Source organism: Dendronephthya gigantea, unplaced genomic scaffold (genome assembly GCF_004324835.1).
Source record: "Dendronephthya gigantea isolate DGI-Jeju-01 unplaced genomic scaffold, DenGig_1.0 000007F, whole genome shotgun sequence".
Lineage (NCBI taxonomy): Eukaryota > Metazoa > Cnidaria > Anthozoa > Malacalcyonacea > Nephtheidae > Dendronephthya > Dendronephthya gigantea.
The window spans coordinates 483,296-504,641 of NW_021163017.1; the positions used below are offsets into that span (position 1 = coordinate 483,296).

Below are 21,346 nucleotides of genomic sequence, written 5' to 3' on the forward strand. Positions count from 1 at the left end.
CAACACCGTCAAACGAAGCATCGATCACTAATAATCTTATCTTTAATCAACTTCTCACTTTCTGTCAAATCTTATCTTGATTTGATCACGTGTGTATTAAAAATCAATAAGACTAGCAAATACGGATGCGTCATTTTGAAACGAAATCAACGGCTGTAACTTATTATTATGCAACCAGTACCGAGGAACGACATGTTTTTAACTGTTAATTTCTATATTTTCTTTTAATGATTTCATTCATTTTGTTGTAAATTTAATTGTTCTGTTATCCATTGTAATTGTTACATTCCACGAACAGAACGGTTTCAAAATGGTCCGTGTTTCGATTTCACTGATGAAGGTAAGAATTTGGTAGCTAAACTTCCGTTCCTAGATTCTGAATTGTTTTTATTAAACATTGTTTTCAACTAACGCGTACACCACACAATCGTTTGTTTGGTTCTTCCTCCTGTATATTCGAGTTACATAAAAATTAGTGTTGGTGAGAAATACCTTCCTATACGTCTATGCCTTCTTTTCAATCTATGTTTGGTCATATTTTTTTATCTTCCTTCTATAGGTCCTTATTTTCTCGAATTTTGTGATCCTTTGTTGTAGTGGTAAGTTGGAAGGACATATACTTATGTCTGCCACCAAGAACTGCAAGGTTTAGAAACCGTAACTACATCTGCATGACTACACGTAACTACAATTTTTTGAAACCATTGAATCTTAATGTACGTGATGTGAGATAAATTTGGACATGCCAACAGAATTTCATCACTTTTAAACACTTGACATATCGATCAACACTTTCGAAAAAGCTACGTCGAATTGTGTAGCTTATGAGTTCGTTTGCATCGTCAAACGTTTTCTCTGCTGGGAGCGGGTGCATGCATGCGGCGGGCTTTCCTAACAGCAAACACCAGGGGAACGATAACATGCAATGGCGTTTAAAGGCTCTTACAACGAGAAACAAACGTATTCTGCCAAGTGCGTTATACAGTGGCTATGTCTAAGTAAACAAGGAAGAACGAAGGTCTGTTGTGTTCAAGTGCAAAAAAACAGCCCGACACAACAAAGCCTAAAGCTAAAATTTATAAAAATTACAGTTTTAGGTTGATTAAACTGTTGCAAAAGCGAGGTAGTTAGCTTTGCCTTTGGTTTTAGCACTGCCTTTCATAAATTATACATGCGGTACAATAACGCTTTATAACTTTTAGGCGATTGTTTGTTTTTCCATTGTGTGTATAAGAGTTTGAAAGCAGCAGTTGATATTTTATCTGTTTATTTTGGGCAAAGACGTTTACACAATTTTCGTGCGTACATCCTTATTTCCGAGTTTCAACTTTCATCTTTCTCAACTATAATCTCTGCACGGTTGTGTCATCCAAATAAACACGGGTGTGATTTAATAAAATACAATTAGAAATCTAAACGAAAGTCTTTTCAACATTAAGAATACAATTTCTGCGATCTTAGCATATGCACGGCAGGTGAAAAATGCCTGTTCAAAAATATTAAACATTGTCAGCTAATTGAGTCCTGAATACATGATTAAACCTTTATTAATATAAAATATGCATGTTTTTTACACGAGATACGGTCGAAGTTGTCAATCTTGCTGATTTTCAACTAAATTAAAATAAAATGAGCCCCTGCAATCTGTGTTTGTTTATCAAACACCCCAGCGTCAAACGCTGGGTTTATCCAATTCTAGAAATAAAAAATAAAAAATTTACCATTGATCTTTTCTGCTTCGATAGAGGTTTTAGATAAAAAATCCCAACACTTGATATACCTGCTTGCTCAAGCAGAGCTGCGTATTTCTGACTGAGTCAACTATAAGATTTAACTATGCAAAATGTAGTTAAAACGTTTTATACAACCGGCCCCTGAATCTACAAAGAGGACTTAAAAGTCAAAACAAACGTGCTATCATGTGTGCATCACCAGAGTACCTGACGAAAACATTTAATACTTGACCTTACTGGAGCTGAGCTGCAGTTGTAAATCTTAGACCCAGGACCCTCGCCTGTACTATGACATATATGCATTTTATCTGTAGCTAAAAATGACACAATAAAGAAGGTAAAACACCGGATCAACACCACTGAATGTTCGTGGAAAATTCGTGGTCAACGTTATTTCTATGGCAACGTAACCATGCACGAGTTTCCAGATTCTTCGTACAACAATGGTCCTCACAAGTATGGGGTTTGTACGTTCAAACTTGGTGAAGTTCTCAACGTCACTGCACAAGTTGATATTTGCGGAAGACATTCCTTAGCCATCGAAAGCAACTCAAGTATCTTCATTTCTGCCGCGTTGATTCTCGATTGGTCGCCAGAGCGAAATCGAAGTGACACGTGGCTTGGTGGTTTCTGTTCACGTGATTATGACTTAAACGAAACATACGGTATGGTCATTGTATAATGTTGGTACATGGTACTAAGTGGCTGCTTTCCCTTCTGGGCAGTTTATTGCATATTTCTGCATAAAGAAACAGCACACTTTGGTGTCCCTTTTAGTTTTCTCATCATTCTATTCAAACGCACGTTTGTAAACAGTAAAGAGTGCAGTAAAGTCAGTGAAAGTGCTTCGTTACTTTAATGTATTCTTTCGTTTGTGATTTGGTCATAGGCAATGGTCCTGGTGGGGGAAGTTGTTATGGAAGCGCAGGGCATGGTGGGATGGGATTTGATTTTAAAAGAGGAGTTAATGATATGAAACACGGCTGGCGTTACGCTTTTAATAATTCAAACATGCTGTTGATTGGTGGAAGTTCAGGTCAGTCATGTTTTAGAGAAAGTTGTGCAGAAATTATATATACTTGATGTGTGGAGTGTCCCACACCAGAATTAACGAGGTGAATTCGGTATTGAACATGTTGGTATTAATAATAGGTGGAGTCGAGAAGAAGGGGTCAGGTTTTTCCTGTGGTGGAGGAGCTATTATGATCTCCAGTGCGGAGTCCGTTACTATAGGTAAGTTATGTGACTGTGGAGTATTATCTATCACCTGAATGGTTGCGATTTCTTCCCTGTTTAGTAGAAAGAATAAACTGTCTTCTTGAATTTCAGATTCCAATATCTCTACAAGCGCTTTCAATTTAAACACGAATGATAGTTGTATCTATGGCGGAAGTGGTGGAACTATTATAATCAAGGCTAAAACTGTATGTTAGACTGTTTTTTTTTGCATACTCATATACTCATGTTAACAGACCTGTAAAGACAATGGATTTGAAAAGAAATTAATCTTGCACAACATGAATATATGAATATGTGCCCCCCCCCATGGTACATGATCGTCTCTCGGACGCCACTGGTTTTGCAATGACTATTGTAAAATGTATTTTCAATGTATTTTCAAATTGATTGCTCTTTAACTTCGTTGCCCCCTGAAGGATTTCCAATAAGATTGTAGCTAATAAGATAGTGTTATCGGACGAATTGGGAGTCCTGAGTACGAGCAAAGTGTTGTAAAGAAATGTAGTTTAATTTAACGAAATACAATTACGCTTATACAGTCTCTTACCAGATTCATCTCCTACCAGATTCTTCTCACCCCTAACGCCAAACTAGTAGCGAGAGGATCCGAAGCTCGATCAGCAGGGAACCTTTCCTGCTTTACCGAAAGTGGATCAGGAGGGGTAATCGTGATCAATGGGACATTCATTGACGGTACCACTCCTGTTCCTAGTGAACACACCAATCCTCTTCCAAGAGGTCGTAGAATTAGTTACGGAGTTGTCATAGTTAATGGTAAGCCTGCTAGATTATCTCGTTTTCGATTAATTCTCTAAGCAGAAACTGAACTTGTTGTTATAATTGAATATAATGTACAGAGGAATTTGCACATCGATTCTGCTCAGAACAACACGGGGCCCGCGAATAGAAAAACTGCCTAAATTTTGAATGTTTTGTATTTTTCTGGACACAGACTTGCAGACAGCTCGTCGTATTTCAAAAAATATAACAAAATGTAAACAAAGTGTTACATTGCGACTGGACATAACCTTAGGGGCCGTTCACATGAGCCTCGTTACCGAAATTTAACGAAGCATAAAATGAACTTAGAAGTATTGAAATAAGTCTTTTTGAAACATAACAATCACATGATATTGTTAGGATGATCACACGACCACCATAATCGTGTTATTTACTCATTTCAATACCTCAAAGTCCATTTTACACTTTGTTAAATCTCGGTAAACGGGCTCATGTGAACAGCCCCTTAAACGACTCGTTATTATCAGTACTGCATGGTTCCTATCAGTCATTCTGATGATTTTCTAAATTATCTCTGCACAGTGAACAACGTTTGGCAATAACATTCGCCAAATAACCTTTGATGTTCGACTAGTTTATTTGAATATTTAAGCCTTATTTGACACTTTTCTTTTTTTCCATAGGAACAAGTAAAAACAGACTACCTCTACCATATAAGAAAAATCGAGGTTTGTGACCATTCTATGTACAACATATCTCCTAGAAATTACAAAACCAAATAGTAGTCAAATACAAATTACAAATACATTACCAGTTCTGTCGAATTGTTGATAATTCTAAAGTGTTGACGATTTCTGGAACAATATTTTGTTTTGTTTTCAGTAATAGATTGGGAATGTTACAGGGGAGAAAAAGTATTCAACTACAGCGTTCTACCCGATTACAGCGTACAACAAACTACGTGCAATAGTAGATGCAAGGATTGTGGTTACCGTTATGCCGTGCTTCACGTGAAACTTTGCGCATGCGTAAACGACCTGGGTGATATGATTAAAGTTAATCGATCAAATTGCTCGCTTAGGTGTTTTGGACGCGAGCAGATGATATGTGGAGGTGGCACCAGATATTATGTAGTACGTAGTACTAGTAAGTATATGTTTAGTTGTGAATTGTTTAGGTATGTCCCAGTATAGGCATTACATTACATAAACATTTATAAACGCCTTTATAAACGTAGGGCGTACACAGAGGACTGGGTATTAGTCCAAGCTGATCCTGGTCATCTTCAGTAAAAACCTAATTTGGTAAAAATTTCATGTTCAGAATCTACGAATATAATCCTTGATTCTAATATTTTAGTATAAGTAGGAATAGGGTCAGGTTTAGGATTAAAAGTTAGGATTCTGAAACTTTGATATTTGATTCAAGGTTCCAAATAGGACACTGAAAACAAGACATGTATAATAATGAATGATTCGTTTATTGAATTTGATAAATGCGTCCTTTCCCTGTCTTTTAGATATCTATCCGAATGCGACCTTAAATTCGTCGAATATCTCCACCCCAGATTCTTGTCCACGAAAAACGCCTGCTACAAACTGCAAGTACCAAAACATGATTACTTTGCTACCCTCTGTCGCCTCTGCGGGACTAGCAACATCCACGAATCCTGGAAATTCTCGTTCGTCTTCAAAACCAACAACATCCACGAATCCTGGCAATCATCATTCGTCTTCAAAACCAGCAACATTCCCAAGTGCTAATACTTCTCCTTCACCTTCAAAATCGTCAACAGCTTCGATCAACAACGTCAATCAATCGTCAACAACTTCGTCATTTACTAAACCGTCTGCTTCTGCCACAACTAAAAAGGTGAGAAAATGTTTATCAGAAAAGGTAAAAGAAAGAGAAAGCTTCACTACTGTTCTTCGCATCTGGGAAGAGTACTTCCATTTGTACTCAACTATACTACTAAAGAGACACATATTCCTGCTTTGTTTCATATGCTGCATGCTAACGTTTAATCTAATCTAATTTTTCACACAGCTTCAAGATTTATCACAAGTCAAAGTGACTGCAAATAATTCAATGAAAGTCCTTAAAGAACTTTTAAACTTAACGGCAGAAATCTTTGCCCCCGACGAGCTCAATATATCGCTGACAATTTTTGAGGAAGTTGTGAAAAATGATGCCATTTCTCCTGGAAGTAAAGCGGAAAGCAAACGTATTGGGAAGGTAAGGGCTTCGTTTTTAGATAGATTGTTTTTCTATAAAGTGAATTGGGAGAAAATAGTAAAGCATAGCAACAGAGAAATAAACTCGTAGAAATAACAGCGACCGAAAAGGCAAAAAAAAGACTGTTGATAACAACAGAAGTCAGCTGTGTCAGGACAAGTGAACAAATTTGAAGCAACTACAAGTAGTGATTCAATCGATATTTAAATCTTCTGTTGTTATCTAGATTATTCTTAACATCGCTGAAAATCTTCTAAACAATTCCATCTCATCATGGGGTGCTTTGAAAGCGGTAAGAAGACATGCATTCTATATTGTGTTCATATCGGCATGTATATTTCTCTCATGCAACTTTTCTTTTCATCCCAGAGAGGAAAAACAAGTTCCGAAATAGTGCTGAAAGTTGTGGAAGAAGCTGCTGGGAGTCTAGGGAAGAGCCTGGCTGTAAACGATACGATTAGTTTTAATACTTCTCATTTTGGTGAGTCGTATCACTCGCATGTTTATTGCATTGTCGTCTAGCTTGGTCGACGGACTGCAATTTTCTTCATTTCAAATCTTCATTTAGGATTACGAATAGACAATGTGGATCCTGTTCATTTTATCAACCAAACTATTGTTTTCGTTGGTCTTAAAATCGAGGATAAAAAAAGTGATCAATATTTTGGAAATGACGAGGAAGCTTTCATACCCGCCGTTTTACCAGAGGCAATTCAAGGTGAATGCAGTCATTCTTGATTTGAGAATTTTACCAAAAGACATTTTAACAAAGTACGTTTTTGTTAAGGTGCTGGCCCATTCACACTTCACTTTTTAAAGTATCGCCCCCACTCCGTATTGATGAACGCTAGTTTAAAAAACAGGTAAAACCGATGATAATTTGTAATTCTCGTAGAAAACTTACAATTACCTGCTGAAAATGAATGCCCTGTCCATGTCTTTGTGCTGTTTTAAAGCATAATCTTTTCGGTGATCAAATTACAACAGTTAGTCGGTGCTATCCACTATAAATAATATTATATTGCAGTTCCACAGAGTCAGTCTTACTTTCCAACATCATCTCACTATCCATCAGTCGTCCTTTAAAGAAAAGGTTGAATGACAACGTTGTAATCAACTTTCCCATTAACAAGGTTGGGTTCATCGTACAATTTTATATGTCCAAAAGAAGTGGTTTTGTTACTTTTGTACAATGAATTGTTCCTGTATTTTTCCGTTACTTTTAGATTCCCACAAGCAACGCAAAAGCTTCGTGTCGTTTCTTGGATTTTGGGAAAGAGTACGGACTCCATTTGTATTAGTGAGATTTTCATAGAAATCTCGTTATATTTCCATGAATTTCTTACTCTACTTTTAGATCTGATATATCTTGGTCGTCTGAAGGCTGTGTCGTTGGCGAGGAAAAAGATGGGAGAACAGCATGTTTATGCAATCATTTCACAAATTTCGCTGTTCTTACGAACATTGAAGAAGTTCCTGTGAGTGAAATCAACTTCACAGTCTTCACTCCTATTGTCACGATTATTTCTTTCCTGTTTGCGAAACAGCATTTTGATATTTATACGATCAATTTTTCAAACATCTTTCAGCTTGATGAAGGTCATCGAGAAGCTCTGAGTTGGTTGACATACGTTGGCTGTGCTATTTCTTTAATCTGTTTACTTGCAACGTTATTTATATTTGCTGTGATAAAGTAAGTACACGCTTTATACAGGTTCATCTTTCAAGTCTCATGCTGAAATGAAGCTGATTCTTACACAAATACGAACCGTTGTTAATCGAACAACCACACAAGCGTTGCTGTCATCAATCCTGGGACAATATCGGACAGTACATACGGTTGTTTAATTTTCCTTTGTTGCAGGACGCTAGTGGTTTCTGATCATATCTGGATTCATTGCAACTTAATCGCGAGCCTAGTTTTGGCGCAAATTGTCTTTGTGTTTGGTATCAAGGCTACTGAAATCAAGGTAACAGTTAACTGGTCATATCACCCAACTGGCTGACCTGCTTCAGGTGACCTACTTTTGGAAGAAATATTACTTGAAAATTGAAATCGAGATCTCTGCCATAGTCAAATACAATGATGTCAGTGAGCTTAGATCGAAGTAACGATAGGTTCGGATTATTGTGTAGTTCATAAAGGGAGCCATATTTAACTGATTTCCTCAGGTTGTATGCAAAGGTGTCGCAATCGCTCTTCAGTACTTATACACGACTGCAATATTTTGGATGTTCGTTGAAGGAATTCATTTATATCGCAAAGTTGTCAAAGTTTTCGTGAAGTCAAGCGTCAAGAAATATTATTATATTTTCGGATGGGGTTAGTATATAAATTCAACTATCAAACCAAACCGTCCCTTTACATATTTTAGGTGCCCTTTTTACTAAGCCAAAGTGCCCCTGGAAGCTGGTGCCCCTCCCAATCTCTGGTGCCCCCCAATCTCCGGTGCCCCCCTCCCCAATCTCTGGTGCCCCCCCCAATCTCCGGTGCCCCTCTCCCCAATCTTTGGTGCCCCCCCCCCCAATCTCCGGTGCCCCTCCAATCTCTGGTGCCTCCCCAAACTCTGGTGCCCCCCCAATCTCTGGATGCTTCCTACGCCTCTGTTGCGCGAGATTAATTCGTCATTTATTTGAAGCTATCATTGTTCATTGGCAGGTGGTCCAGTTATCATTGTTTTCATTTCCGCTCTTTCGAGATTTGATGGCTTCGGGAACGAAAAGACGTAAGCTTTGCATTGCTAAAAATAAATTGTTTTAACTTGATTCCGTTGAGAACTACGTTTACGAATGGTCTGCGTGTATGCACTATGCCATTACAGTTTTATCATAGAGTGTTTTATATTACTTTCAGATGTTGGCTATCAATAGAAAAAGGATTGATCTGGGCTTTTGTTGTACCTGTTCTTCTTGTTGTTCTGGTGTGTATACACAGGGGGGGTGGGACTGTGAGGCTGTGATGACGGATTAGGGGGAGGTCTTTTAAAGGTGTACCTCCCGGGCCCTCAAAACTGTCCAGAAGGTTTCTCAACTTGCTTGGTTTTACCCTAACGTGTACCCATAAAAAAAACTGATGTTCTTTCACAATTCCGATCTACGTACTCCAAAATACTCGAATGGAGTGTGTCACAATCTTTATGAATTTTAACTTTTGTAAACAATTTTATTTTTGTTAAGTTGAATGTAATAATTATTGTGGCTGTTATTCGTATCATGCTTGTTGCAGTGGACACAATGCCACAGTCAAACGGTCAGAATTCAAGTATCAGGTAGCGACATAGAAAACTATACTCTTATTGCATACGAACCGCAGTTCAACTCAATCTTTGCCATAAACTGCCATTCAAACCTGACCCTAAGCCCTAATGTATCAATCTCTCTTTTGTTCTTGTCCTATTTTGCATGGTCTATAGTTTGTTTTCTCTTTGTTTGAAGAAATGGAGTGAAGGGTGTCATCTTTCTCTTGCCAATCCTCGGTTTAACTTGGATATTTGGTGTCGCGGCGGTAAATGATGCTGCGATTGTGTTTCAATATATTTTTACAGCACTCAATTCCTTTCAGGTCAGCTATTTTACAGCAAGGATGATTCCCAAGAAATGTCTAAAGTATATACGTTTAAACCTTTATATTTTTTTCAGGGTTTCTTCATATTCTTGTTTCATTGTGTTCTAAACAAAGACGTAAGTACGGATATGCGGCTGTTGCCTGTCGGCTCTATGAAAAATACAGCCACATGACCATATGCCGGGTTATTTCTCGGAAATTCATCTTAACAAAGTTATTCCAACTTGTCTGTCCAGGTCAGAGCTGCGATTAAAAAACGTCGACTGAAGAAAACGACTGTCCAACGATGGTCATACGAGTCTAGTTGGAAATCAAAGGTTTGTTTTTGCACTCGAACTTTCCATGTGCCGAATTGAATGCAAATGAACTTAGACAAACACTTTAGCTCATTAACCGTTAGGTTGGACACATGAGAAGTTCGACGTCTGAAACAGACCTAAAGCCTGTTTTCCACTAGCGATATTTTTCGCGCGAATCGACATTTTACTTTTGTTCCAGAGCTCTCAACTGCAACCATCCGGAACAAATTGCTCAAATACAAAGGAATAAAGTCGCTTCGCGCGAAAAATATCGCTAGTGGAAAACCGGCTTTAATAGCATGCATATATCAGCTATCATTCAGTAGAGGGGCCGATCTGCATTCATAGATTCGGTATCGTTTTAACATTTTTGTTTTTCTTTAAGGAGCAAAAATACAGCACACAAATGAGCAGAAGTTCTAATCCTTGTGTCAGGAAAATTAAAGTAAAGGCTTCACCAATGACATCCGGGTAAAACGAAAAGTCTTGTGTTCCTAATTGGCTTTCTGTTTCAGTTTACTGATTTTTTCAACATTTTTTGATATTTTGTTTTAGACGCACCACCTCCTCTGAGAAGTAAGAAGGGAAATACAGGTTTAATTATTATATGTTGTAGATAAAACTCTCATTGGATATTATTCGTAATTTATACGCCTGTGTAGGGCAAGGTAAAAATGTCACTGACATGGGGATCTGAACATATTTAAGACTTTAGTATATTATAACATATTACATATACCATATCGAGTAAATAGGAAATCGATGATGCGATACATCCTAATTTATCCTAACGTGAATTTTTTAAATTCGCGCAAATTGAAAAGCGAATTTGCAGTAGAGGGCTGGGAATCAAGAATAGATGGGAATAGGAAGCTTTGCAGTGCATCATGGGTCTCTTTTAGGTAAGAGCTTTTTGCAGTGACCTTTGACTCTAGTTCACGTCCTTAAAACAGGCCCATAATGCACCAACCATTTGCCATCATTCAATTCAGACTTGCAAAATAAAGGTCGCGTCTTGTAGAAGTGCTTAAACGAGTGTTTTTGCGTCTATTTTTTCTCCCGTATAAATGGCACTTATGTGATCTCAAAAGTTACCTGATCCCCTGGAGTTCCCCCTGGATCCCACACAAACCCACCTTATTTGGTAGTCGGTAAGTGCCGGTGGGCGTTCGGACGAAGCTCGGACAAAGGTTTCGATTGCAGTTGAAATGAAAAAGTTGACTTGGCAAGAAGGTTTGTAGTCGATGGCGAATTCAGAAGCAAATTTATCAAGTGACTTTGATATAGATGAGGTCATAAATTGGGATGAACAAAATTATTCATCCAAGGTTATTATTCATGTATTATTTGATGAGGAAAACACAAAATATGTACTGGGATACAAGCAACGTAGGGACTAACCCGACTCGATAAGTAGAAACGGACGCCAAGGGTCTTCTTAAAACATTCTAACACGGATCTTTTCTCGTTTTAAATTCACTAGCAAATAGGCTAAAAGCCGAGGTTATGGTCCGATAAATTCTTCGGAATGATAAGGACCTACTATTTTGGAAAATTGATAGCCAAAATGCTAAACACATAAAGGCGTTTTGCCAACATGAGTTGTGCACGCTATCAACAATGGTGCATCGATTTTAAAGGTAGATTTTTGTCTTTAGTCCCAAACGTTTTTCGTCATTAGTTGATGCTAATTTGAAGATTTGAATACTATTTAACAGGACTTAACTTGGCTCGAGACAGTTTGAAAGCATTAGGCTTATGGGGTTGAAGAAGGAGGTTGCTTTAGTATAGAATCAGCACCGGAAAGGTAGCCATATTTTTGAACACAATTTTTTAAAATTACAAATCTTCGATGTCACGCAGATCCGATAGAAAATGTTTTTCAATCCTTCGACTAAACGTAAAAAGAAAGCAACACCATTCGGCTTTTCCGATAAAAAGGTTAGTATTTTAAAGGATTAGGGCAAAAGAAACGGCAATGTTCAAATGTCTTCAAGCACGAGGGGCGACTTTCATCTTCATGTGTTCAATAATTCACAAGCAACAATTCGACAAACATCGCTAATTCGTACAGCAATATAATTTCTTAAAGGCTGATATGTGCGTATTTTTGAAGGCAGCGTTTAGGGTTTATTTATGGGCTTAGAAAGCATTTTGAAAACAACCGAATACGGAGTACATTATTCTATTCCATTGCTAGGACACGTCTAAGAAGCGCTTGGCGTCCACGTAATTTTTTGTATTTTAACATGTATTTTAGATTTTTAGTCATAACCTGTTCAATATATTGTACTTTAGATAATGAGCAACTAATCTTTTGGTTTATCGCTGTTTTTCAGCTATAATTGAGGCAGAAATGAGCAAATTCCAGAAAGAAATTTGGGTCGTAAAAATTTCGCAAAAAATTCTTTGTTGTCGACCATAATTCCTGTGTCCCACCCTTGATTTCCATATTTGGGCATCTTCCTGTTGAATGAATATTTTATATTGCGTGGGATATAACAACCGGGCGTGAGCCAATCAGATTGTAGCGTGGTAACACAGTGTTTACTAACAATATACCCACCTGTCGGAGGAATTTAACAGTATATTAGAATATTGAATTTTAACATTGACTTTGTCAAGCAATTTTCTGCCCAAATTACTTGAATTCAATCAAAAGTTTGGTTTTATGAATGGTGTGCTACTAATAGGTTTTTATTTGATAAAAAGTATTTCCCTGCAAGTCTTTCTCTTTTAGCCATTGATAGTAATTTGCAAAAAACTTTCACTTTTGTTTGTTCCTATGTTCTGGCTGATAGCAGTAGATTTCTCTTAAAGCATTGTGTACAATTTAGATATTTTCTTATTTTAGAGCATTGAGTATCAACTGCCCCAACTGGGCTTGCCTAATGATGCCAAAACATCACAAAATACAACCCTAACCAACCTGGCAACTAGCCAAAAGGCTGCACTTCAAGGGGCACAGGTATACTGAATTTACATATTTAAATTATTATTCCATCCATCCTGGTCCAAACCAAAACACATTTTAACCACAACAATGTTTATTTAGAACACTGGTTCATTTTATTCATCATTCTTTGCGGCTGGAAACAACCCTTCTGTTGTCCAAAACTCAAAGAACCATGGATTTTCATCACGTCAACCAATGGTGTCCCCAAACGCGCTCTCGTTTCCCTCAGAGAACATTAACATCCCCTCCCTTGCTACATCAAATGCATCATTGTTACAGTTCACGCCGAACATGGTTGGACAGAACACATCCTTAACCAATCAGTTGTGTGTACCATCAATGCAAAACTCCAGTAACATAATAAATGATGATGTTTCACCATTTGATGATAGCGCTGATCTGATCGAAGGTCCATTAGATAAAATTGTTGATCAGATCATGGACCGTCAGATTAGCGAACGAGAGTCAAGTTCATTTGATGATGACACTCCAGTCATAACATACAGTAATCGGCAAGCAAAAGCACCACAGCTTGCCAGTACCATGTCATCATCAAATGTACCATCAAGAAGTGTTCTGTCACCAAATGCACCATCAAGGAATGTCACTTCACCTAATGTCCCATCCCCGAACATCCCCATGCATAGTATCCCATCACCTAATGCTCCCACTCATCAAGTGCCATCCCCTAGTAATCATGCGCAAAACATTTTATCACCGAACCCACAATCAAGGAATATACTGGTACAGAACATTACCACCACCAAAATTATACCCCCCAGTATCTCACCACCAAATATACCATCCCAGAATACAGTATCACAAAGTGGCCTACAGCCTAATACTGCCCATGTCTTCTCAACCATCCAAGGCTTGAGCTCTCAGGCATCTGAAAAAAACATCTCATCCCAGTCGCATCCTAAGTTCAGACAATCATCTGTGGCTGTACCATCAAGTATGGTCAATACTTTAGGACACAATACCACGAAAGATCCTTCACCATCTGGTTTGAGTTTTGGACAGGGTGATTTAACCACAAATAATTTATTCCAATCAAGTCCTGGTCAAAGAAATAGCCAGTCGTATCCAAACTTTTTATTGCAAAATTCCAACCAAACTTTAATCCAGCAACCTTCTGTAACCTTCTCACAAAGTAACCAACAGTCAAAACCTTACTGGCCGCAAAACGGCAACAATCTTGATGATTTACTACGAATGCAGGAGTCAATACGAACATCGTCGCCAAATGTGGAACAAGCGGAGTTTGGGAACCAACTTGCGAGATCTTCACCTAACTTCACGTCTGTTTTAACCAATAAAATCGTCACTGAACAATCACAGAATAATGTGCCATCGTTTATCACCACAAATATTCCAACTGTGAGACCAGCAACCCTCTTTCAAGACGTGAATGACATAACAAATGACTCACACCTAAAAATAAGTGCTGTGTCGTCTACTGCTAACTCTACTAACTTGAACGTTGCAGGTGCACAAAATATGAGCCAAGACATTTTGCAATTTTCCAACCGAACGACGGAATCCAATCCCAAAAGCGTTTCAAATCAAGTGCAAACAACTTATCCCGTTCATAATTTCCCGTCAAATATTGTTTTATCTTCGTTACCCGGTAGTCAAAATGAAAATCCATCACTTAGGCAGCGGGAAGTGCTTGTGGCAACACAACCATTAACCAGCCCACGGCAACAGACGTCCACAAACGGGAACCAATTCTTCGTTCAAAATTCTTCAGACTTAAACCAGGCTTCGGAATTGAACAGGGGCGATGGTTTGTTTTCCAGTGTTTCACAGCCGCTAAATGTCGTGTCTAACAGTTCGAGCACGCAAGGAAAGCTGGGTGTAACGGTGGAAACACCATCGCAATCTGAACAAAACAAACCTGTCTTCACTTTGGTTTCGTCTGCAAATACATCTCAAGTCATCTCAACGCCGCAGGCAACGTTTTTTCAAAGTCAAGCAAACTCCATTTCAAAACCGGCTGGAATAACCACAATTAAGATCACATCTCCCGGAACCAATACGGCCGGTTTCAAATACCCCACAATCGGGTTTAGTCCCAACCCTGCACAACCCAAGGCTGTCTCAATGCAGCCGCCTCGGGCGTTAGCAGTCCGACTCAGAAATATCGCAAACCCCACGACTTCGGCCTTTCCAACTTTCCGATTGAGGCAAGCTAATATGGCTACCAGTACGAACTCTCCAAACACGAAACCTGTGGTGTTCACGCTTGCCCCAGGCTCCCAGTCTGCTCTGAAAGCACTCCCAAATAACCTCAAGGATAAACTAGCTGGAAGGCAGGTTATATTCTTGCAACAACCGAGCGGGCAGCCCATCAATACGCCTAAACCGCAGCCGATGAAGATTGTGTTTGTGAACGATGGATCTATTGGTCAGTTGGTCTCTGGTCCTGTGAAATCCAAAGCACCAATCTCCAGTGTGCCAACAGTAGTCAGTGCTTCTCAAACACCAGGGTTGACTGTTTCTTCAAATATGATACAATCGCCGACAGACGGTGAGTGAATGGTAAAGTTGTCATAAAAGGCCGCAAGTAGTATAAATTTCAGTGTAATCTCAACAGGGAAAGAATTTTTTAGCCCTGAAGGGCCTGGGTTAACCCGGAAAAACTGTTGTAGAAACGTCATCACCGAGTAACTGTGTAAACTTATTCTTTCCACCTTAGGCAAACGCTCTCCACCTACTTTGGCTGATCATGTCCAAGATGCGGGTTCTCCATCAAGCGTAAACAGTGCCGATAGCGATGTAATCCCGATTGCATCTCTCAAACACGACGAATCGTTCAACAAACAACTGAATGAAACAAACGATGTAGCCGAACACAGGCGTCGAGGGAAAAAACGCAGAAAAGACCCAAACAGACCAGTCAAGTATGTAACTTATTTAGATCAAGAAATCTCCTCCTGTCCTCCGAAATTATAGCTCAACGGTTTCTATTTCTTCTAGACCATTGTCATCTTTCCAAAGGTTTTTTCAAGCTACACAACCGACACTTCGTCAACAAAACCCTCAAGTACGCAAGCATTCCTACGATAATAAATTGACTTTATTGACCTTTAGTTTGATAAAAACATTTTAATAAAATACACAGCAATACTAACTCTGAACATAAACGTTTTCATAATACTTGTCAATTTCAAGAAATTAACATGAAAATGTTTACGTTGGGGGCTATTTTATTTAAATACTCAAAGATCTCGCGATTTTTAACAACGTTTTGAATTGCCCCTTCAGGCAACGTTTGCAGAAGTTTCAAAAAGTATTAAAGCAATGTGGGAAAATTTATCTTCGAAGGACAAAAAGGTGGGTTTTTTAATCTTCTAAACTTCACTTAAAACATTTCGAGTTTTTTCAAAAAGTTTCGTGTATTTTAATTTTAGGTTTATCAAGATGCGTGGAGGCTGGAGAGGGTACAGTATAAGAAGGCAATGGAGGAATATAACGCCAGTTTCAATGAAATTGACTTAGTAGACGCTCCTTCACCGAAGTTGATGAAAAGTGAAACAAAAGATGATCTTGCAACAGGTACGTGAAATGATAAAAAGTGATTGGCGCGAAAGTTCCCGCCTGTTTTTGAAGCGGCATTTAACCTGATTGGCTAATTGATCTCACGTCAACCAACAAAGATTACGAATTTCAATTTGCTTCGATTTTTATTGGCTTTGCATCTTAAATAACAGTCTGTTTTGCAGTTCCGCCAGTTGATATACATCTAAAAACAGAAAATATCTCGATAAAAAAGGAAAATATATCAAGTCCCACCCTGAGCAGCTCTACGACGTCGTCGGCGACGAGCGGTACGATGCCTGCTCCCAGGAGCACTGGAAAACCGTTAGCGATGATGGCAGAGATGGCAAACAAAACGAAAATGGCGTCAGCACAAGCGGCTGCTGCTACAAAGGCAATGGGAATGACAAAATCACTTCACTCTGGAAAGAATAAACCCAGTAACGGTGTTGACGACAGCTTAGTTCACGTGGCCAAGGTGAGCCGAGGTTCTGCCGGTGGGGTTTTATTGAAAGCGGTGGGTTGTGCCCGGGAGTGGGTGGGAGTGAACACACACTGGTTCGTGGGTTATATCTAGCTTGTTCTTTGATAACACTCTATGACAAATTTCCAGTAAACGACTACATCAATAATAGTTTTTTTAGTTAATACTAGCAGTAACTGTGGATGGATACATATCGGCGTCAATCGAACGTTAATTGAGGGGGACCATATTCATGTACTCTGCTATGCCTGGCTAATTTCTTTTGAGAACAATTTCACTTTCAATGGAAATAAGCCTGGTATAACAGAATATATGATTACATTCGATTGACGCCCATGGTGGATGTGAATGGTATGATTGAACACTATGTTCTCTCTCTCTCTCTCAACGCATACCAACTTTGTTTTTGTGTAGAAAAAGGCAAAAATTAATCCCATACCAAAGAAATTGTGCATAAGATCGCACTGTAGCAAACCAGCTAAAACAACGAAGGAACGAGGAACGATGTTTTGCAGTGATGATTGTATCATGAAGTATTGTAGGTGAGTAAAACAATAGTTATTCACGACGCCGGGGAAAAAACCTAGGACAAGAAAACCCGGGACAAAAACCCACGCATTTCAATACCCAAATGCCAAAGAATACGTATTATAATTACGTATTATTAATACATATCCATCTTTTATTTATGCCCTATAGCTTGCTTTTTGCTGTGGTCTTCACAAAATTCTACAAAACACTTACAAAACTGTAATTCCCTTCAATTCTTGATTTCAGGGGTGTATTCAAATCTTGGGTGGAAACCAGGCGACAGACGTTAAAAGGAGCCACGTGAAAGTTTTCCGTGTTCCATAGCATAGCTTCAAATTTTTCCCAGTAAATATATATATTTCTATTTTGTTGTGCACGAGAGAGTTTGTTAAAAAGTATTTGTGTATTTATTTTCCCGTATTGAGAATCAGATTCCGCCCCTTGAATTTTGTATAAAAAATATTAAATTATCATAAAATATCTGTCGTAAAATATGTTATGCATGGTTTTGACATGGAGATTTAGGGAAAAAATCTTAAACGCGATTGTATTTGAAATGTTAACGAAAACTACAAGAATTGTAAAAAAGTTTATAGAACGAAATGGTTGAAACTTGTTAAACAAGATCTAAACAAGTCAATATCAAGAAATAAAGAACAATTCGAGACATAATTTAAAAAAATATTTAGCTAGTTTATATCAATTGGGAAGACCAAAGAAACGGTGCTTTTTCGGAGCATATCGTCCTAAGTCGTCGTTATAGTTCGTCGTGGCTTTTCGCCTGCTGGGGAAAGGAAAAAATGCGATCAATGAGAGCAAAAATGCGAGAAGGCCAAATCAGAAAATATTTGTCGTTTTAAATTATTTTTACCTTTTTCTTTTTCCTTTTACATTCACAACTACTTTTATCGTCGGTTGGTTGGGCAATGAACTCCATATCGTCATATTCCTTCGGTTTCGTTTTCTGAAGTTTGGCAAATTTCTATAAAAAAACAATCCAGTATATGGATGAGAAACTACCAGAGCGCATTCGCTGAAGACACCGCACGACACCGCACATCAATCCTTATCCACGATCAACCCTAATGATCCACCTTCATACATAATCATCCTCCTTGTCATCGCTAGTCATCACCCTCACACAACCACTATCACCAATGCTTGGTCTTCGTAACCATCCCAATTTACGAACCTTTAGTAGCACATAGTAATAGCAATATATATGTTCTGGAGTGAGCCTCTCGCGGACGTATTCCCGTGCTTGCAAAGCGATTTTCTCTGCCTGAAAAGAGGTAAATAATCCAGAATAACTGCGGGGAAACCTTACCATTACCACAGTCATCTTCACGAATGGTGAAGTAAGTAAATACCGCACCTTTTTATCATTGGCCATTGCCCAGTTCAGATTCGGCTCAAGATCGCTCAAATCTCTTTTGAAAGGAATGTAATGTACCCAAGGTTCGAGTTCTTTGTAAAAATGTTCATAATACTCCGAATCCTGTTTGAAAACTACCGAGTCTCCTGCCAACAGATACGGGAGCCTGTACGCAGCCACTGTCCCATCGATGGTTATCTGGTACTTGTACTATGAAGGAAGATTTTTCAAGAAATTGAAACCTAATGGCAGTACGGTAAAGAAGATACCCCCCGTATCCTATCTTTGGGATAGTTTGAAATAAGCTTGCGGAAAATTTTTACGAGCAAGATAAACTGCAATCACTTAGATATTGCATAAGTAACATTTTTTGTTCAAAGTGTTCCGTTCAGAAAATGTTATCACACTGGAGTAAGGCGCTCCCTAAAACAGTCTAGATTTGCCCCGAAATCATCCGTGTACCTTGAAGAAATCATAGAAAGAGACATGCTGTCCTTTAGGGCCATATTTCGCCTCATCGTAAGGGAAAAAGAAGAAGTTTGTCAAGGCTGCATCGTAAAGTTCAGGCTTTTTTCTGGCCATGACAACGAAATCTAATCGTTCCTGTCGACTGTCTCGCCCGCGCCAAAATGCTTTGGGTATCTTGTCCTGCCATTTTGGGCCAGTGTTAGCTTGCACGGATTGCATACTCAACGAGATTCTGAAACAGAAAACGAAGGAAAGGGTTCCATGGATCATCTCTAATATGATCTTGCTTGGATGCAATCTTTGATGTCCAAGAAAAAACCACCTAAAATTGTCTAGGTGATGTGTATGTTTAAACTATTTTTTACAGTTTTACCTTCCCAAAGTTTCAGTAACAGATTGTGTTATATCATAGGTTGGCATGACAATATCTTCTGAATCTTCGGATCCACACCAGGAGAAAATGGGCAGCGGACTAGAGCGTCTTTTCTCTAAGGGCCAGTCACCAAGGTTGACAAAAAATTCAACATTTGGTAGTTTTACCTATAATACGATTGTCAGAATTTGTTTGAATGACAACTGCATGACAACATACAATGGATAATGATTTAAAATTCATTTTCACCTTGCGCATTAAAGAATACAACCAGGAATCCATGAATTGAGCAAACCCAACATGTTTTCCAAATGTTTTGCGATATATCTTAAAAATGAAACAATTTTAAATCAATTCAGGTGACAAATTTTTGTACAGGTTCCTCTAGGAGGTCACCTATAGCGCCTGGTAAAGGTAAGTTTTACATACGAAAGATATTATTACATCAGCATACTTTATTTTTAATAATTCGATAGTGAACAAGAGCATGATGCTGTCCAAATCTCTCTATGGCTTCTTTAGCCACTTTTCCACGATCAATTTTTTTGAACTTGGCAAGATCCTTGTCAATCTGTTTGTACGTTGCTGGACATCCCATAGCTTCGCTCCAAACGCTGCTGTTTTTTTGAGGGCAATCACAGTTCTCATGGTAAAATTCTAGGACAGAAATCATCTGGATGAGAAGGAATCACCTCCTTTATTACCATGCAACAAATTGCTGTATTCAGCCTTATTTTAACTGCTAGACTTCCTTGAAGTCCTTGAAGGGTTACCTTGCAATACATAAGGTGACTCTGCTACATCCTTTCCATTGTATTTAACATTAATGAAGAGCTCGTCAACACTCTCGTATGCTCGGTACAAAACAAGAAATGAGCCATCGTGACGATCAAGCACTTGCCTCCAGGCTCTTACTCTATCTCCACCTCTCCTACTTAATTCAACCTGGAACGTGTTATCTCCTGGGGACTCTTTTAAACTTTAAAAAGATGAGAAAAGTTAGAATATTGTTCAATACAATGAACATTTTAATTAACATAATTCTCAGAACCTTTAGGTTGAAGGATTTAGAGCTGATATTTATATACCTATTTTTTACATACTACTATAATATATTATCAATTAATGATTTGATCAGATAATTGACCTTCACCCCAACTTAGTAACAAATTAACAACAAGTCCAATTATCATAAATATAAATGAAGCTTTAAAGAAAACAAACCAATCAACACCTTCCATGTGTGAAGAGATCATTACGCCAAAATATAACATACAAAAATATAATATTTCAAAGATATTTTCGTTCCACCACAACTTACAGCAACCGTTTTCACAACGTACAGCATACGGTTTGCATTTTGAGGCATTGCAAAGGAAAGATTAAACAACTAAATGCCACTTACAGCTTTCCGTTTTTATCGGCAGCATGAATAAAGAAGTATCTTGCAGGTAGTACGATATCTGTCCTTAAACCTGGACCCCAAACTTTGGTCTTTTTTGCATTAGGTATGCTGGCAGACAAAGCGCAGGACGCGACAAGGTAACATGATATCACCACAACAGCCCGTATATTCCTATAAAATACGATCATAGTTTCAATTCTTTGCTTACGTTGAAACTCAGTGAACGACTACATGCCTGGCGCATACATTTGAATATATTGCACAGCAGGTCCGTAGCTGAAAGTGAGTTAATATCCCATTGGTTAATATCATTGGTTAATATCAAGTAGGCATATAGACATCAAAGGTACCGACAGACAACACCTGCACGGTATTAGGATAGTATTGGATAAAAAAGGA

The 21,346-nt window shown here is 38.5% G+C and overlaps 4 protein-coding genes and 1 long non-coding RNA gene across 8 annotated transcripts; 4 read left to right on the forward strand and 1 right to left on the reverse strand.

Moving 5' to 3' along the window:
- Positions 1 to 310: 310 nt before the first annotated feature.
- LOC114517139 lies at positions 311 to 3,166 on the forward strand. Its single transcript, XM_028536798.1, has 6 exons — positions 311 to 340; positions 560 to 599; positions 2,048 to 2,398; positions 2,623 to 2,769; positions 2,886 to 2,966; positions 3,063 to 3,166. The coding sequence occupies exons 1-6, from the start codon at positions 311 to 313 to the stop codon at positions 3,164 to 3,166; spliced, it is 753 nt and encodes a 250-aa protein (XP_028392599.1).
- Positions 3,167 to 3,621: 455 nt separating this feature from the next.
- LOC114517396 lies at positions 3,622 to 4,845 on the forward strand. Its single transcript, XR_003686379.1, has 3 exons — positions 3,622 to 3,746; positions 4,397 to 4,441; positions 4,596 to 4,845. It is a non-coding gene; the product is annotated as an uncharacterized LOC114517396 (long non-coding RNA).
- A 482-nt stretch (positions 4,846 to 5,327) lies between these two features.
- LOC114517140 lies at positions 5,328 to 6,686 on the forward strand. Its single transcript, XM_028536799.1, has 5 exons — positions 5,328 to 5,585; positions 5,760 to 5,948; positions 6,175 to 6,240; positions 6,318 to 6,429; positions 6,517 to 6,686. Exons 1-5 carry the CDS (start codon positions 5,328 to 5,330, stop codon positions 6,684 to 6,686), a joined length of 795 nt encoding a protein of 264 aa, XP_028392600.1.
- On the forward strand, positions 6,348 to 17,763 carry LOC114517238 (adhesion G-protein coupled receptor D1-like). Of its 3 annotated transcripts, XM_028536894.1 has the most exons (18): positions 6,348 to 6,429; positions 6,517 to 6,666; positions 6,736 to 6,811; positions 6,976 to 7,081; positions 7,175 to 7,227; positions 7,306 to 7,426; positions 7,538 to 7,641; positions 7,813 to 7,918; positions 8,121 to 8,271; positions 8,608 to 8,674; positions 8,803 to 8,869; positions 9,126 to 9,217; positions 9,384 to 9,510; positions 9,588 to 9,629; positions 9,750 to 9,830; positions 10,198 to 10,283; positions 10,368 to 11,045; positions 12,667 to 12,744. In XM_028536894.1, exons 3-17 carry the CDS (start codon positions 6,789 to 6,791, stop codon positions 10,390 to 10,392), a joined length of 1,251 nt encoding a protein of 416 aa, XP_028392695.1. In that variant the 5' UTR covers positions 6,348 to 6,429; positions 6,517 to 6,666; positions 6,736 to 6,788; the 3' UTR covers positions 10,393 to 11,045; positions 12,667 to 12,744. The 3 variants fall into 3 exon arrangements, with proteins under 3 accessions (XP_028392695.1, XP_028392693.1, XP_028392694.1); XM_028536893.1 differs by lacking the exons at positions 6,348 to 6,429; positions 6,517 to 6,666; positions 6,736 to 6,811; ... (12 more) ...; positions 10,198 to 10,283; positions 10,368 to 11,045 and adding exons at positions 11,330 to 11,452; positions 11,531 to 11,753; positions 12,868 to 15,301; ... (5 more) ...; positions 17,210 to 17,337; positions 17,573 to 17,763 and having other exon boundaries at positions 12,667 to 12,780; XM_028536892.1 differs by lacking the exons at positions 6,348 to 6,429; positions 6,517 to 6,666; positions 6,736 to 6,811; ... (11 more) ...; positions 9,750 to 9,830; positions 10,198 to 10,283 and adding exons at positions 12,868 to 15,301; positions 15,470 to 15,674; positions 15,751 to 15,817; ... (3 more) ...; positions 17,210 to 17,337; positions 17,573 to 17,763 and having other exon boundaries at positions 10,405 to 11,140; positions 12,667 to 12,780.
- On the reverse strand, positions 17,758 to 21,272 carry LOC114517240 (protein O-glucosyltransferase 2-like). Of its 2 annotated transcripts, none has more exons than XM_028536898.1 (10): positions 20,948 to 21,272; positions 20,316 to 20,521; positions 19,997 to 20,199; positions 19,792 to 19,869; positions 19,543 to 19,709; positions 19,164 to 19,401; positions 18,702 to 18,911; positions 18,519 to 18,608; positions 18,198 to 18,308; positions 17,758 to 18,107 (listed from the first exon to the last, which is right to left on the reverse strand). In XM_028536898.1, the coding sequence occupies exons 1-10, from the start codon at positions 21,133 to 21,135 to the stop codon at positions 18,084 to 18,086; spliced, it is 1,515 nt and encodes a 504-aa protein (XP_028392699.1). In that variant the 5' UTR covers positions 21,136 to 21,272; the 3' UTR covers positions 17,758 to 18,083. The 2 variants fall into 2 exon arrangements, with proteins under 2 accessions (XP_028392699.1, XP_028392698.1); XM_028536897.1 differs by having other exon boundaries at positions 17,758 to 18,110.
- Positions 21,273 to 21,346: the final 74 nt, after the last annotated feature.